Below are 17,208 nucleotides of genomic sequence, written 5' to 3'. Positions count from 1 at the left end.
CTGAAAAAGTGGCTGTAGTAGGCTATTCCTACATTACTATAAAGAATATCTGAGATTGGGTAATTTATAAAGAAAAGAGGTTTAACTGGATCACAGTTCTGCAGGCTGTACAGGAAGCACAGCACCAGCATCTGCTTCTGGGGAGGCCTCTGGGAGCTTAAAGAAGGTGAAGCAGGAGCTTATCTCATGGCAAGAGCAGGAGCAAGGTGGTGAGGAAGCGCCACACACTTTACATAACCAGATCTCACTAGAACTCACTCAATATCTCAAGGACAGTACCAAGAGGTTAGTACTAAGCCATTTATGAGATACCACCCCCATGATCTAATCATCTTCCACCAGGCCCCACCTACAACACTGGGGATTACAATTTAACATGAGGTTTGGGTAGGACTCAGATCCAAACCATATCAGTGGCCAAAGAATAGACAGGTTCTGATTTAAAGAGTTGGCCGGGGACGGTGGCTCATACCTGTAATCCCAGAACTTTGGGAGGCCGAAGCAGGCAGATCACGAGGTCAAGAGATCGAGACCATCCTGGCCAACACGGTGAAACCCTGTCTCTACTAAAAATACAAAAATTAGCTGGGCGTAGTGGTGCATGCCTGTAGTCCCAGCTACTCGGGAGGCTGAGGCAGGAGAATCGCTTGAACCTGGGAGGCAGAGGTTGCAGTGAGCAGGGATCACGCCACTGCACTAGAGACAGACCGAGACTCCATCTCAAAATAAATATTAAATAAATAAAGTGTTTAATGGTGTGAATAACTTGACTTTAAAAGTTTATGCTAAATCTTTCCTTTTAGAAGATTCTGTAGTTAAAGACTGATTTGGACATTTTTAAAAACTAATTGGGTTAAGTGTTTAAAGGTTTCAGAGTTCACTTAAACAGGAATATAGCATTTTCACTGGTAAACAGAAAGACAATTCCTGTTGGAAGAACATTTGGGCCGGGTGTGAAAAATAAAAAGGAAACTAAAACAAAACAAAATTTGATGAACTCTATCATTTCTACAATGACCCATGTTTTCCAGACAAACAGAATTAAAATTGTCTCAAAACCATTCTGTGTTTCAGGCATAATTATATTAGGTAAAGACACACTCATGCTGGACAAAAGCCAACTGAGATAAAAAGGAATGGCTGGAAATAGAGGCTAAAGCCTTGGGAAATAACTTCTCCCATTTGGATATATTTAGAACCTGGCTTGAAACTTTGCTTCTGCAACTTCTGGATTGAGAAGGAAGATGCTGACAAAAGGTAGATCTTTAGAGGTTTACATTGATATGTAAGAGAATGTGTTTTTAAATTTGGAGAAACATCCCCAAAGGAGTTATGAATTCCACTTTTTTAAAGAATGAATTTGAGATCCAGGAAAAGATGGCAGCCCACTGAAGGGTAAGTGTACCTCCTGCTAATAATCAGAAGCTCCAGCTCCAGGACAGAAGAAGCCGAGGAGGACTGAGCAGGCAACAAAGAAGCAGGTGGCAGAAGCAACTTGATATTTAAGGGTGACTGGGGAGAGGGCACAGCATGGCACAGAGCTCTGTGCTCCAAGAAAAGCCACACTTTCTAGTCTCTACCCTAAAAAGGGCTCACAGTGCTTATCCTACATCTCATCCAAGCTGAAAGAAGAAACAGGAGTGGAGAAGATCACATGACATCTGGCCAAAAATGTTTTAAAAGCTACATTCACCAGGTGGAGGATGTGTGTGCATGTGTGTGTGTAAAGGGGAATTATTATTTTAAAAAAACAACACCAATTCCACAACACAACAACAACAAAACCCCAATCAGAAAATTGAAGAGGCCTGTGTAACCCAGTCCCTACAGTGAAGAGGCTGGAGGCTGTGGAGTAGGCCCCAGGGGAGTTGGTGGGGGTCAGAAGTCACCATGCTGAGGGCCACATAGAGAGTGCCAAGTTCTATTGGACCCAGGCAGTGACCCAGACCCCAGTCCTTGGGCTGCTGGGCTGAGGGAACACCAGGCTTCCTTCCAACTGAAGGGGCCTGCAGTCTCCTCCTCCAGGCTGCAGCAGATACACCATCCAGAAACCAGTCTGGCCTAGACAGGACCATGACCTTCCCCTTTCCATGCTGCTCAAAGACCACCAGACCATCCCTGAAATTGAGAAGGGCAATGATACAGTGAAAAGACCCTTGTCTTTGGAAATGACCAACCAAAAGGAGAAGCTAAATATCAAGTAAGAACATCTGATGAACAAAGTCGTGGCAAACCCTAAGGATACCAGCTTCCCGGAGGCTCGAATTATTCCCTTGACCAAAGCCCACAATTATGAAGAACATGGCAGAAAAACTGAAAGAACAAAACCCACAAATACTATCTGGTGATGGGCACTGTCCAGAGGAAAAAGATGCTCAAAAACCTTCGTTAGACCAATATGATGTCTCTGAGAGGACACACTGGGGATTGAGCACACCTTTTTGATGGAGCAGCCCATTGCCAAGTCCTGACTGAGAAGACTGTGCGTTCTGGATGTTCCAAGAGACTCAAAAGCTGAAGAAGCAAAAACAGGCTTTAAAAGTTGCAGCAGCAGCAGTAGCTCAAAACAAGACCAGAGGAATGCAGAGAGCCCTGCCAAAACCTGACCAGAAGTACTCAAAGAAAATAAATTGTTAAATATTTTTTTGAAAAAAGAAAACTGAAGACATTCTCTAAATAAGGTACAAAAATGGGCAACAAATACATAAAAGATGCTCAACCTCACTAATCATTAGAGAAACACAAATCAAAACCATAAGGGGATACCACCTTATACCTGCTAAGATCAATACTATTTTAAAAAACAGAAAATAATAATCATTGGCAAGGATGTGGAGAAACTGGAACTGTCATGCACTATTGCTAGGAATGTAAAATGGTATAGCCCCTGTGGAAATTATTATGGCAGTTCCTCAAAAAAAAATCAAAAATATAATTACCATATAATCCAGCAATTCTACTTATGAGTACATATCCAAATTAATTGAAAGCAGGGTTTCAAAGGGACATTTGTACCCTCATGTTCATAGCAGCATTATTCACAATAGGCAAAAGGTATTAACAACCCAACGTCCATTGGTAGATAAATCAGTAAACAAAATGTGGTATATACCTAAAGTAGAATATTATTCTGTTTAAAAAGGAAGGAATCTATGATATGCTATAGCATGGAGCAATCTTGATAACATTATGCTAAGTGAAACAGTCCAAAAAGACAAATACTGTATAATTCCTCTTGTATTAGAGGCTGTTTTTGCATTGCTATAAAGGATTACCTGAGGCTGGGTAATTTATGAAGAAAAGAGGTTTGTTTCACAATTCTGCTGGCCATATAGAAAGCATGGCATCACCATCTACTCAGCTTCTGGTGAGGCCTCGGAAGCTCCCAATCATGGCAGAAGGCAAAGGGGGAAGAGGCATGTCGCATGGCAAGAACAGGAACAAGAGAAGGGGTAAGTGCCACACTATTTTAAACAAGCAGATCTTGCATGAACTCAGAGCAAGAACTCACTTATTATTGTGAGGACAGCACCAAGCCATTCATGAGGGATACACCTCCTACAGGCCCCACCTTCAACACTGGGGATTACATTTCAACACGAGATTTGGAGGGGACAAACATCCAAACTATATCACCATCATATGAGGTACTTACAATAGTCAAATTCATAGAAACTGAAAGTAGAATGGTGGTTACCAAGGGCTTGGGGGAAAAATAATGGGCAGTTGTTTAATGGGTACAGAGTTTTCGTTTTGCAAGATGAAGAGTTCTGGAGATAAATGGTGCTGATGGTGGCATGATGATATGAATGTACTTAATGTCACTGACATGTACACTTAAAAATGGTTAAGATAGGCCAGGCGCAGTGGCTCACGCCTGTAATCCCAGCACTTTGGGAGGCCGAGGTGGGTGGATCACAAGGTCAGGAGTTCGAGACCAGCCTGACCAACATGGTGAAACCCCATCTCTACTAAAAATACAAAAATTAGCCTGGCGCGGTGGTGCGCAGCTGTAATTCCAGCTACTCAGGAGGCTTAGGTTCCTTGCTTGAACCCGGGAGGCAGAGGTTGCAGTGAGCCAAGACCATTCCACTGCACTCCAGCCTAGGTGACAGAGTGAGACTCCGCCTCAAAAAAAAAAAAAAAAAAGGGAGTTAAGATGGTAAATTTTATGTTAAGTGTATTTACCACAATTAGAAAAAAAAAAAATGAAGCCCAAAACGGCCAAGGGAGAATCTATTCAAACTTTCAAGACTAGCAAGGGGAAGTCAGTTGAGCCCAAGCCCAAGGTAAACTGAGGATGGGGTCAAGATATCTCAGCCTTCTTGCTATACTAACCCTTTGACATAAATGACAATAGAACAGTCTAGTGGTAGGTCTCCATGGAGCCCTCTGGCAGTGATGCCCCCAGTTGAATACAGGTGCTATATGAACAAGCAAGATGGAAATCTGTAGTATTACTAGATACCATGCATGCAGTTTAATCTGAAGCATTAAGTTCCCATGGATCTCACAGGGAGTGGCAATCAAATACCTATGATGGTTAAGGGAAATTAAATTTAAATAACTTCCCAGGACCAAGCAGAAAGCCCAAAACCTTGTTGACCTGTTTTGAGATTTACATAAACATATCACATACGTGAAGCTGTTACTAGGCTGTTACTACTTTTTGGAGGGGTTTTGTGGATGCAGCTTCCACACAACTTTGAAAATATAAATATATGATATTTAGATCTATGCCAGTGATTGAATTATTGTACTAAGACAGAAATGGCTAAAACTTTCCATGGCTGTCCTGTCTCTACCTTTTATGAAAAAAAAGTTCTAAGGCCAGGTGCAGTGGCCTGTAATCCCAGCACTTTGGGAGGCCGAGGTGGGTAGATCACCTGAGGTCAGGAGTTCGAGACCAGCCTGGCCAACATGGTGAAACCCTGTCTCCACTAAAAATACAAAAGTTAGCTGGGCGTGGTGGTGGGCACCTGTAATCCCAGCTACTCAGAAGACTGAGGCAGGAGAATTGCTTGAACCCAGGAGGCGGAGGTTGCAGTAAGCTGAGCTCACACCACTGCATCCCAGCCTGGGCAAAAGAGTGAGACTCCGTCTCAAAAAAAAGTTCTAAAAATGTATGATGACCCAGATTAGTATGAGGAGAGGGTGTGTAAATGTAATACCAACATAAAATTACACGTGTTATAAATGCGTATAAGCCAAATGTGTTTGCTCTTCTATGTGTTGCTTTTTGTGGAGGCCAAGAAAGATTATGAATAAATGGCATGAACTGATGAAAATTATTCTGTAATTTAGGGGGCAAAATATATTTTAAATATATATTCTTATTTTTATCACACTTACATATGTACATAATTTTAAAAATCAAATACTTCTACAATAAAGGTTGATTCAGTAATTGAAAATTTTTATTATAAAATTTAAAATTTATTTTAAATAATAAATTTGTTTATTTAAATAATTTATTTATTATTCAGCCTGGGTGACAAGAACGAAACTCCATTTCAAAAAATAAAAAATAAAAATTAGCAAAGGACCTGAATAAGCATTTTCCACAAATAACATATAAATGGCCAACAGGTATAAGAAAAAGTGTTCAACATTACTAATCATCAGGGAAATGCAAATTAATACCACAATGACATTATCCCCTCATACTTCTTAGGATGGCTACTATTAAAGAGACAGAAAACAAGAAGTATTGGTGAGGATATGCAGAAAAAGGAATCCTTGTACAATGTTGGTGATAATGTAAATTGATATAGCCATTTTGGGAAATAGTATGGAGTTTCCTCAAAAAATTATAAATAGAATTACCATATGATCCAGAAATTCCACTTCCAGGTATATATCCAAAGGAAATGAAATTAGTATTTTGAAGAGGTATCTGTACTCCACATTCACTGCAGCATTATTAACAATAGTCAAGATACAGAAATAACCTAAGTGTCTATCAGTGGATAAGTAGATAAAAAATTGTTATGTATATAGGTACATATACACACATGAATATTATTCAGCCTTAAAAAAGAAGGCAGCCTACCATTTTCAACAACATGGATGAACCTGGAATACATTATGCTAAGTGAAATAAGCCAGACACACACAAAAATTACATGATCTCACTTATATATGAGATCTAAAATAGTAAAATTCATAGAAGCAGAGAATAGAATAGTGGTTACTAGGGGTGGGCCAGGGAAGGTAGAGAAAATGAGGAGATGTTGGTCAAAGGGTGTGAAGCTTCAGTTATATAGGATGAATACATTCTAGAGATCTAATGTACAGCATAAGTATAGATAATAGCACTATATTGTATATTTGAAATCTGCTAGAATAGATCTTAAGTATTCTCACCATACATATATAAAATGGTAATTGTGAGGTAATGATATGTTAATTAGTTTGACTACGGTCATTGTTTTACAATGTATATCAAAACATTACATTGTATACCTTAATTATATGTATACTAATATATATAATTTTTATTTAAAAATAGATAAATACCAGAAGCTCAAAGGGAAAAAACAAGTCCCTTAGCAAACTAGGAATAGAAGGGAACTTCCTTGGTTTTATGAATTGGATCTACAAAAAAAACCTACAGCTAACATTATATTTAATGGTGAAAAGACTAAATGCTTTCCCCCTAAGATGGGGAAACAAGGGAAGGACATCAACTCTCACCCTTGCTATTCAACATTGAAAAGGACATCCTAGCCAGCATAATCTGTGGGAAGCGGGTGAGGCGGGCAGGGAGAGTATACACATTGAAAGGAAGAATGTAAAACATCTTTATTTACAGAACACAGACCACATATGTAGAAAACCCTAAAGAATTTACAAAAAAGCTGCAGAACTAATGAGTTTAGCAAGATCACAGGATACAAGGTCAATATTTAAAAATCAATTATGTTTCTAAACATCAGCAACAAACTATTAGACATTGAAATTTTAAAATCCTACCTACAAGAACATAAAAAATATGAAATACTTGTGGATAAATTTAACAAAGTATGTGCAAGACCTGTATTGTGAAAACTACAAAACATTGATGAGAGAAATCAATAAATGGAGAGTTTTAAATATGCTTACTAGTTAGACGATGGTAAAAGAAGTCAATTCTTCTCAAATTGATTTATAGATTCAAATCAGTCCCATCAAAATCCCAGCAAGCTTTTCTGTAGGAAACGTCATTCTAAAATTTATATGGAAATGCAAATGACCTATAATAGTCAAAATAACTTTGAAAAAGAACACAGTTGGAAGAATTAAACTACCTGATTTAAAAAATTACAACAAAGCAGAAGACAGTGTTATTGGAGTAAGGATAGACATATAGATCAACAGAACAAAAAAGAGTCCAGAAATAGACTAACACATACTTAGCAAATTAATTTTCAACAATGATACCCAGGTAATTCAATGAGGGAAAGCTAGCCTTTTCAATTAATGGTACTAAAATAATTGATATCCACGTGCAAAAAATAAACCCAAATTCTTTTTTTTTTTTTTTTTTTTTGAGACAGAGTCTTACTCTGTCACCGAGGCTGGAGTGCATGCAGTGGCACCGTGTCGTCTCACTGCAACCTGTCTCCTGGGTTCAAGCAATTCTCCCACCTCAGCCTCCCGAGTAGCTGGGATTACAGGCACCCACCACCACGCCAGGCTAGTTTTTATATTTTTAGTAGAGATGGCATTTCACCATGTTGGCCAGGCTGGTCTCGAACTCCTGACCTCAAGTGATCCACCCACCTTGGCCTCACAAAATGCTGGAATTACAGGCATGAGCCACCACGCCCGGCCAATAAACCCAAATTCTTAACTGTCACCATATATTAAAATTAATTCAATGGTTCCAGAAGTAAATTGCCTAAGATCCATGATTACATTCCATAATATAGTAATTTTTATCAATACCACATTGCTTTAATTGTGGGAAAGAAGGACCACTACATGAAATAAAAATAAAAAATATTAATATTAAAAAAATTCATAATGAACTAGAGGCCTAAATATAAGAGCTGAAAGCATAAAACTTCTAGAAGAAAACATTTTTAAAAATCTTTGCAGCCAGGCACAGTGGCTCATGCCTATAATCCCAACACTTTGGGAAGCTGAGGTGAGAGGATCGCCTGAGTCTGGGAGTTTGAGAGCAGCCTAGGCAACATAGTGAGATCCTGTCTCTACAAAAACTATAACAAATTAGCCAGGCATGGTGGTGTATGCCTACAGTCCCAGCTACTCAGGAGGCTGAGATGGGAGGAGTACTTGAGCCTGGGAGGTCAAGGCTGCAGTGAGCTGTGATCACACCACTGTACTCCAGCCTAGGTAACAGAGGAAGATCCTGACTCAAAAAAAAAAAAACGACTTTGCAATCTTGGCATAGGTAAAAACTTCCTAAGTAATATACAAAAAGGATAAACCATAAGAGAAAAAAATATTGAACTTCAAAATTTTTAACTTCTGCTCTTCAAAAGACACAAAGAAATGAAAAGGTAAGCTATAAACTGGTAGAAATATTCGAAGAACACGTTTCTGATAAAAGAGCTGTAACCAGAGTAAGAATTCTTAATTCGATTATAAGAAGGCAAACAACTCAATGGTTAAAAGACACGAACAGACACATCACCAATGAGACATACAAATGGCAAATACATGAAAAGATGCTCAACAGTATTAGTCACTAAAGAAATGCAAATTAAAACCACCATGAGATAATACTACACACTTATTAGGATAGTTAAAATTAAAAAGACTGACAATACCAAGTGTTGGTGAGGATGTGGAACATGTGGAACCCTCATATGTCGCTTATGAGAATGCAACTTTGGAAAACAGTTTTGCAGTTTCCTATAAAGTTAAACACAGACACTCCATATGACTCAGTGGTTCTTCTCTTGGACATTTAACGATGAAAAATGAAAACATGCCCAAAGGCTCGTATACAAATATTCAGTAGTGTTATTTATAACAGCTGAAAAGATGAAAACCACCCCAATGTCTATCAAAAGTTGAATGGATAAGCAAAATAGGTTTACCTATGCAACGGAATATTCTTCATTAATGAAAAGGAATCAACTACTGATAACATGGAACAACAGAGATGAATCCCAAATTATACTGAATGGAAGAAGCCCAACTGAAAAGACTACATATCATATGATTCCATTACATGAATTCTAGAAAAGGCAAAACTACAGTGAGGTAACACATATGTTAATTAGCTAGATTTAGTCATTTTACAATGTATATATACTTCAAAATAATGTATACAGTAAATATATACAATTTTATCTGTCAATTAAAGATATATATAAATAAAAATTATTTTAAAAAAGGCAAAACTAGAGTGACAGAAAGCAGATCAATGGTTTCTAGGTGCTGAAGGTGGGCAGAGAACCTCACTGCAAAGAGGCACAAGGAAATTGGGTTAATTGAAATGTTCTGTATCATGATTGTGGTGATGGTTACATGACTATATAGATTTATTAAAACACATCAAATTGAACACTTAAAGTCAGTGAATTTTATGTAAATTATACCTCAATAAAAGTGATTTTTAAAAATAATTTTTAAAAAGATTAAACAAATTACAATGTTTAAGTTATATATGTATAGTCATATGTCACTTAACAATGGGGATATGTTCTAAGAAATGTGTCATTAGGTGATCTTGTCATTGTGTGACTATCATAGAGTATACTTATGCAAACCTCGATGGTACAGCCTACTACATTCCTAGGCCATGTGGAATAGGCTATTGCTCCTAGGCTACAAACCTGTACAGCATGGTACTGTACTGAACACTGTAGGCAACTGTAACACTAACACAATGCTAAATATGTGTATATCTAAGCATAGAGAAGGTAGAGTAAACATTACACCTGTATAGGGCACTTACCATGAATGTAGTTTGCAAGGTGAAAATTGCTCTGGGTGAGTGAGTGAGTGGTGAATGAATGTGATGGCCTAGGACATTACTGTACACTACTGTAGACTTTATAAACACTGTACACTCAGTTAACTATCCTAATAAGTGTGCAGTGTTATCTCATGGTGGTTTTAATTTGCATTTCCTTAATGACTATTTTTTATAAATAAATTTATTTTAAAAAGTATCTTTCTTCAATCACAAATTAACCTTAGCTTACTGTAAAAATGTTACTGTAACATTTTTACATTATAAACTTCAAAAAAATTTTAAAAAACATTTGGACCGTTTTACAATAACTTAAAACATATACAACATTTTTTCTATTTTTACATTTTTAAAATTATTGTATTTTAAAAACCTTTTGTTAAAAATTAAGACACAAACATGCACATTAGCCTATGCCTACAAGGGCCAGTATCATCAAGACGTCACAGGTGATAGGAATTTTTCAGCCCCCTTATAATCTAATGGGATCACTATCATATCTGTGGTCCTCTCTTGACTAATATGTTGTGATGAGACACATGACTGTATATGCAACGTGCACCAAATTGCAGAGTTATCCTTACATTTCTCAGTAGTGGGTATCTTGGAATTTGATAAACTTGGTTTTGTGACTACAGTGCAAAAATCATTCTATGTGTGATACAAAGAAATTTCTATCCATTTGTTCATAATAGTCACCACTGGGGCAAAAAGATGGAGCAGAGACACAGTATGGGGTGGTCTCTTATGCCTGAGGAAGCCAAACTGCATTAATGTCACCATTCAGCAAAGACCCCTGATATTGGCAGGGAGAACTAGCTGTGCACTAGGTATTCTTCAAGTCTGCCATTTGCAATACTCATTAGCAGCTGAAGAAACCTTATCTCTTGCAACTGATGCAGACCCTGACAGTAGCAGATAAAGCAAAATAGTACAACTCATGCTGCAGTTTTAAAAGTCACAAGGAATACAAAGATGACTTTGCAGGTCATCTCACATTCAATGAGGAGGGTATATTTAAGCGGAAAGATGAATCATCACAATATACACATGTGAGATCCTACCATATTATGATAGAACATGTAAGTGATCCAAAAAAAATTAATGTCTTTTAAATGTATTTGACCTATTTGCTTATTGCTGTTTTTCCCCCACTAGAATGATGATAGCCCATAATGAAAGGGATTTCTGTCTTCACTGTTCACTGCTATATCCCTAGCATCCCCTAAAATGCCTAGCATATACAATTACTCAATAAATATTTGTTAAATTATGCCCATGTAGATAGTAAATATTTGTTGTATGAATTTATGTCAATGTAGACCCCATTCACAGCTAAATGATATAATAACTTTCCATTATATGTTCCTTTCTTGTACAATTCCTTTGATTGGAAGTTACCAATTGTTTTTTTTCTTTCATTTGGTTTCTATGTACCAAATAAAACCTAAACTTTCAACCAAGTTGATTCTTATTTTCTTATTTCTTCATTCCAAAATTTCCTAAAGTGTACATATATTCAGAATAAAGAACACATGCATCACCATAAAATTAGAGTTTTATAGAGGACTCTATCAATTAACAATAACACCTTTTTGTTTTCTTTATTTCTGCAAACCTATCCCTCTGCATATGCTGTTTTCCCTATCTGGAAAACCCTCCGCACTTGTCTCTGTTAACAAGCCTATCTTAACTCAATCTCCCTTACTACAGAGCCTTTTATCATACTGGTTAATTTCAATCTTTTGATCCACTCTGACTCCCAACAAAATCCTAAACCCCTTTAGGGCAGGCAATATTCAGTACGTTTCTGTATTTCCCACTGTTATGGCACATTCGATAAATGCTTAATGTGTTAACCTTGTTGAATTTTAGTGGGACTGAAGAAGCTTGAGGATACAAAAATTCACGTAAAGCTAAGAAGACAAAGATGTATTTCCATATTAAACTATTATGCATAAAACCTACCAGTAGTGTCTGTCCTTGGAAAATGAAGAAATGACCTGATATAACTATGGTGAGAAGAAGATATCCAGATTCTTCATTGGAATCAAAAACCTTGAAAGAGAGAGAAAAATATGTAAAAGATAATACATTTCTGTAACTGATAAAATTATAATACTGATGACCAAGCTGTTTTCTCATATTGATCTTTCTACTCTGAGCATTCTCTTTGCTTTTCCATTCATTTAATCTGTAACCCTTCCCTTACAACTTTAAGTTTCTCCATATATATAAGCTAACAGCCAGACTTTTAAAAAAATAAAATTAAAAGCCAATATTTTGAAACAAAGAATATCAGATTAAGAATCATGAGTTGTGGGTCCTGAGCCAACCACTTTTTAGTTACATTTTAATAAATAATTTATTCTCTCTGAGCCTCAGTATTCTTTCTGTAAAATGGAGATAGCATCTTACAGAGTTGCTGTAAGACTTCACAGTCTCAATTTCTTCAGCCATGTAATCAATTTTTTTTTTTTTTTTTTTTGAGACAGAGTTTTGCTCTTGTTGCCCAGGCTGGAGTGCAATGGTATGATCTCGGCTCACAGCAACCTCTGCCTCCTGTGTTCAAGCGATCCTCCTGCCTCAGCCTTATGAGTAGCTGGGATTACAGGCATGCGCCACTATGCCCGGTTAATTTTTGTATTTTTAGTGGAGTTGGGGTTTCACCATGTTGGTCAGGCTGGTCTCGAGCTCCTGACCTCAAGTATCTGCCCACCTCAGCCTCCCAAAGTGGTGGGATTACAGGCGTGAGCCATCACACCCAGCCATCCATTTTTCATAACCCCTTAACATCTGGTGCTTTCCTTTGGATGAGCTCTAGTTTGTCAGTGTCACTCTTAAAATATGGTGCCATAAACTTACCATAATCTGCTTGGTGTAGTCTAATTATCTCCCATTACTTGCAATAGTGTTGCCTATAATCACATTAACTTTTTGAGAGGGTAGTACACTGAAGAGTTTGATTTTAAATCAATATAACCTCCTGACACTTCATTACCTATGTTGGTAAATCATACTTCCCTTTATTCATCTTGAACCTAAACATAAAACCTTGGATTAGCCCCATTATATTTTATCTTGTTAGATTTGATCTATAGTTCCAACCTATTGAGATGTAGTGAGGAACCAAAGAAATTAAATCAAAATGTCAGGAAGGACATGACTGATAGATATATTAGAGTGGGATCTGGGTCTTAAATGACTATACTATATAGGTGGCTTTCATATCCTTAATAAACACCGTAAGGTAAACATCCTTATATAAACAATAAGATAAGTTATAGACTCATCTTAATGCCCAAAGTTCAAAATAATTAACACATACCTAATTCAACTTAGATATGTTTTTATGAGGTTACTGCATTCTACTAATAATGCTCTTACAGTTTCATATGTGGGGTTTGGAGTTTTAATGCTATATTTAAATCCAAGATTTCTACTGTGTTTTCTCTAATTCATTTTAAATTCCAAACTTAAAAAGTGAATAACATTTTAGATATCAAAGGGGATACGATAAGACCTGCACTAATTCCTTCAGTGGTTGTAATTCTCCCTCTTTCCCAGTATTTGGAACTTGGTCAGTGGCACAACACTCTTCCTGTCACAGTTTAAATGAATTATCCTGTGTGTTTTATGACTGGTTAGAACCAAAAGCATAGCTAGGAGTCAAGTACAGCTTTCACAACTACAGTCTGGTCAATGAATTCTTTGGAAGGCAATGTGTTAACATGATACTTTAATGTTTTGTTTTAAGAAATGTAATATATATACCAAAAAGCATCCAAAATATAAGTGTACAGCTCAATGAACGATGACAAAGCAAACACATCACCCAGATGAAGAAATAGAACATTACCAGATTTCCAGAAGGTCCTCTAGTGTTTGCCGTCTTAAAATCACCATCTGCTTCTTTTTCCCTTAAAATAATCTCCCATCCTGACTTCTAACACTATACTTTAGTTTTAATTATATGAGTGGAATCTTAAAGAACTATTTGACATTTGGCTTCATCAATGTTGTTGCATGTGTATTCATTTTCATTATTCTTGAATATATTCTATGATGATACCACCCCCCCCTTTTTTTTTTTTTTTGCTGATGGGTATTTTTTCCAGTTTAGGTTCACTACAAATAATACTGTTATGAACATTCTTACATATGTCTCTTGTTGGATAGAAACACTCATTATAAAAGATTTCTATTTTTCCCAAATTATTTTATTTTTTTCAAATTGTGGCCAACAACTTCCAGGAGAGCCCCAGTTTAGACTACTCTCTTGCCCTCCAAATTGCTACATTTTATCACCCAATCAACATCTCCATGTAAAGGTTTAATAGTTATCTCAAAATTAACAGTCCCTAACTTGAACTCCTAACCTTCTCATTCATTTACAAAGTACCTACCCTGTGCTAGGCTGTTGTAGACATTTGACACCACAATATTTTCATCTCAGAAAATAATTTTCTTCTTTTTCAGGTTTCTATATGCAACACTGAAGAAATTAATTCTTTCCTTCCATTTCTTTGGCTAAACCATGGAATCATTCTTGACTCCTTTTCTCACACCCATATCCAATCCATCAGCAAATCCTTCATGTCTATCTTCAAAATATCCATAATTCAACCACTTCTTACAGGTCTTGTCTAAATTATCATTCTCTCTAGTTGGATTATTATAATAATCTCCTAACTGGCTTTTCCATTTCTGCTCTTGCTTCCCTTCTCCAACACAGAGTTTATTATCAATACAGTAGCCAGAGTGATCCTTTAAAAATGTAAGTCAGATCATGTCATTTCCAGCTTACAGCCCTGCAGTAGCTCCCTATCTCATTCAGAAGCTCCTGCAACGCACTCGATGGTCTTGGCCCTCCACTGCCTCTCTGGCTCTGGTCCTCTAGCACCCACCCACTGTGCACTCTGATCAGCCACACTAGCCTCCTTCCTGCTCCCCAAACCCACTAGGCACACTGATTATTATAAACCTCAGGGCTTTTACAATTGCTGTTCTATCTGAAATTCTCTTCTCCTAGATACCACATGACTCACTCCATCTTCAAACCTTGGCTTAAATATCATGTTTTCAGGTAAAACTTTTCCTAACCATCCATCTGAAAACTCCCCCATGTTACCTAAACCACACTACTCCTATTCCCTTCTCCAGCTTTATTTTTATCCATAGCTCTTACCACTTTGTTATATTTACTTGTTACCAGTCTTCCCTGAGCAGAAATTAAGCTCCATGAAGATAGAGATTTTTTTCCCCGTTTTGGACACTGTTACATTCAAATGCCTAGGATAGTACCTGGCACACAATAGACACCCAATATTTTGTTGGATGGTTAAGTAAATATGAACTTTTAAATGAAGGCACCATATTAAAATGCAAAATTTTCAAAGGAAATAAAGATGTCTTCAGAAAGAATTCTTCACCAGCAGATCTGCACTGAAAGAAATGTGAAAGGAAGTCCTTCAGGAAGAAAGAAAATGATACCAGATAAAAACTAAGATCTCCACAAAAGAATGAAGAGTGCTGGAAATAGTAATTACATGGGCAAATACATAAAAATTTTATCTAAATATCTTTCAAAGATAACTGATAAATGGGATTATATTGATAAACAATATTCAATTAATCCAAACGAAAGGCAGGATCAAAATTAAAAGGGAACAAAGAACAGATGGAAAAATTATAAAACAAATAGCAAGATAACAGACTTAAACCAAACCCTATCAATAATCATATTAAATATAATAGTACATTTAAATGTAAACACCTCAATTAAAGGCAGAGGTTGTCAGATTGGATAAAAAGACAAAACAAGCTATATGCTGCCTACAAAGAAATGCACTTTAAATGTAAAAACAAACAGGTTAAAAACAAAAGGATAGAAAAAATATATACCAAGCTAATGCTAGTCAAAAGAAAGCTGGAGTAAGGCCAGGCACAGTGGCTCACTCCTACAATCTCAGCACAGGCTTGCCCTGGCTAACACGGTGAAACCCCATCTCTACTAAAAATACAAAAAATTAGCTGGGCATGGTGGTGGGCACCTGTAGTCCCAGCTACTCGGGAGGCTGAGGCAGGAGAATGGCGTGAACCCGGGAGGTGGAGCTTGCAGTGAGCCAAGATCATGCCACTGCACTCCAGCCTGGGCAACAGAGGGAGAGGGAGTCTTAAAAAAAAAAAAAAAAAAAAGAGTCTAAGGCTTGCCTAAGGCCAGGAATTTGAGATCAGCCTGGGCAACATGGCAAGACTCAATCTCTACAGAAAATTTAAAAATTATCCAGGCATGGTGGTACACACCTGTAGTCCCAGCTGCTTGGAAGGCTGAAGCAGAAGAATCACTTGAGCTCAGGAGTTCGAGGCTGCTGTAAGCTATGATTGCACCACTGCACTCTGCACACTACACCCAGAGGCCTGGGTAACACAGTGAGACTCACGAAAAAGATAAAAATAAAAAATAAAAACTGGAGTGGTTTTATTAATATTAGACAAGGATATCAAAAGGTTATAAAGAAGGTCATTTCAAATAATAAAAGGGTCAATTAATCAAGAAAGATAATCATCCCAAACATGTATTCCTCCAATACAGAGCTTAAAAATACACGAAGCAGTAAGTGATAGAACTGTAAGGGGAAATAGACAAGTTCACAATTACAGTCAGATTTTAATACCCCTCTCTCAATAACTGATAGAAAAAGCACATAGCAAATCACCAAGTATATACTTGAGCAACTGTCAACCAACATGATTGATCGACATTTATTGAACACTCCATCTAACACCAACACAAAACACATTCTTCTCAAGTATACACAGAGCATTCACCAAGACTATATTCTAAGCCACAGAACAAGTTCTGGTTGATTTAAGAGAATGTTACCTGAGCACAGATGAATTAAATTAGAAATCAATAACAGAAAGGTCCCTGAAAAAAAACCCCAAATATTCTTATTTACTCATGGGTAAATAAGAAATTAAAAGGGAAATCAGAAATATTGTGAACTCAAAGGAATTCACCATGTTAACATATTAAAAAAGAAAAACCATATGATCACCTCAATATGAGAGAATGTAGAAAAAACATTTCACAAAATCCAACATCTATTCCTGATTTTAAAACTCAGCAAACCAGGAATAGAAGTAACTTCCTCAAGCTGATAAAGGGCATCTATATTTAAAAAAAAAAAAAAAAAAAAAAACTACAGTTAACTTCATACTGAAAGCTTTCTCCCTAAGATAAGAAACAAGACAAGATGTCCACTTTCACCACT

At 36.9% G+C, this 17,208-nt stretch overlaps 1 protein-coding gene across 2 annotated transcripts in view; it reads right to left on the bottom strand.

Annotated features, from left to right (window-relative positions):
• Window positions 1-17,208, bottom strand: part of REC114 (REC114 meiotic recombination protein) — a 137,572-nt gene that overhangs the window by 63,611 nt on the left and 56,753 nt on the right. For both annotated transcript variants that reach the window (XM_054531655.1, XM_002825645.4), the window contains one exon: window positions 11,900-11,989. In XM_054531655.1, coding sequence (XP_054387630.1) covers window positions 11,900-11,989 — 90 coding nt within the window. The remainder of the gene's footprint in view (window positions 1-11,899; window positions 11,990-17,208) is intronic.

Source organism: Pongo abelii, chromosome 16 (genome assembly GCF_028885655.2).
Source record: "Pongo abelii isolate AG06213 chromosome 16, NHGRI_mPonAbe1-v2.0_pri, whole genome shotgun sequence".
NCBI classification, from domain to species: domain Eukaryota; kingdom Metazoa; phylum Chordata; class Mammalia; order Primates; family Hominidae; genus Pongo; species Pongo abelii.
This window is presented reverse-complemented; position numbering and strand designations above follow the sequence as displayed.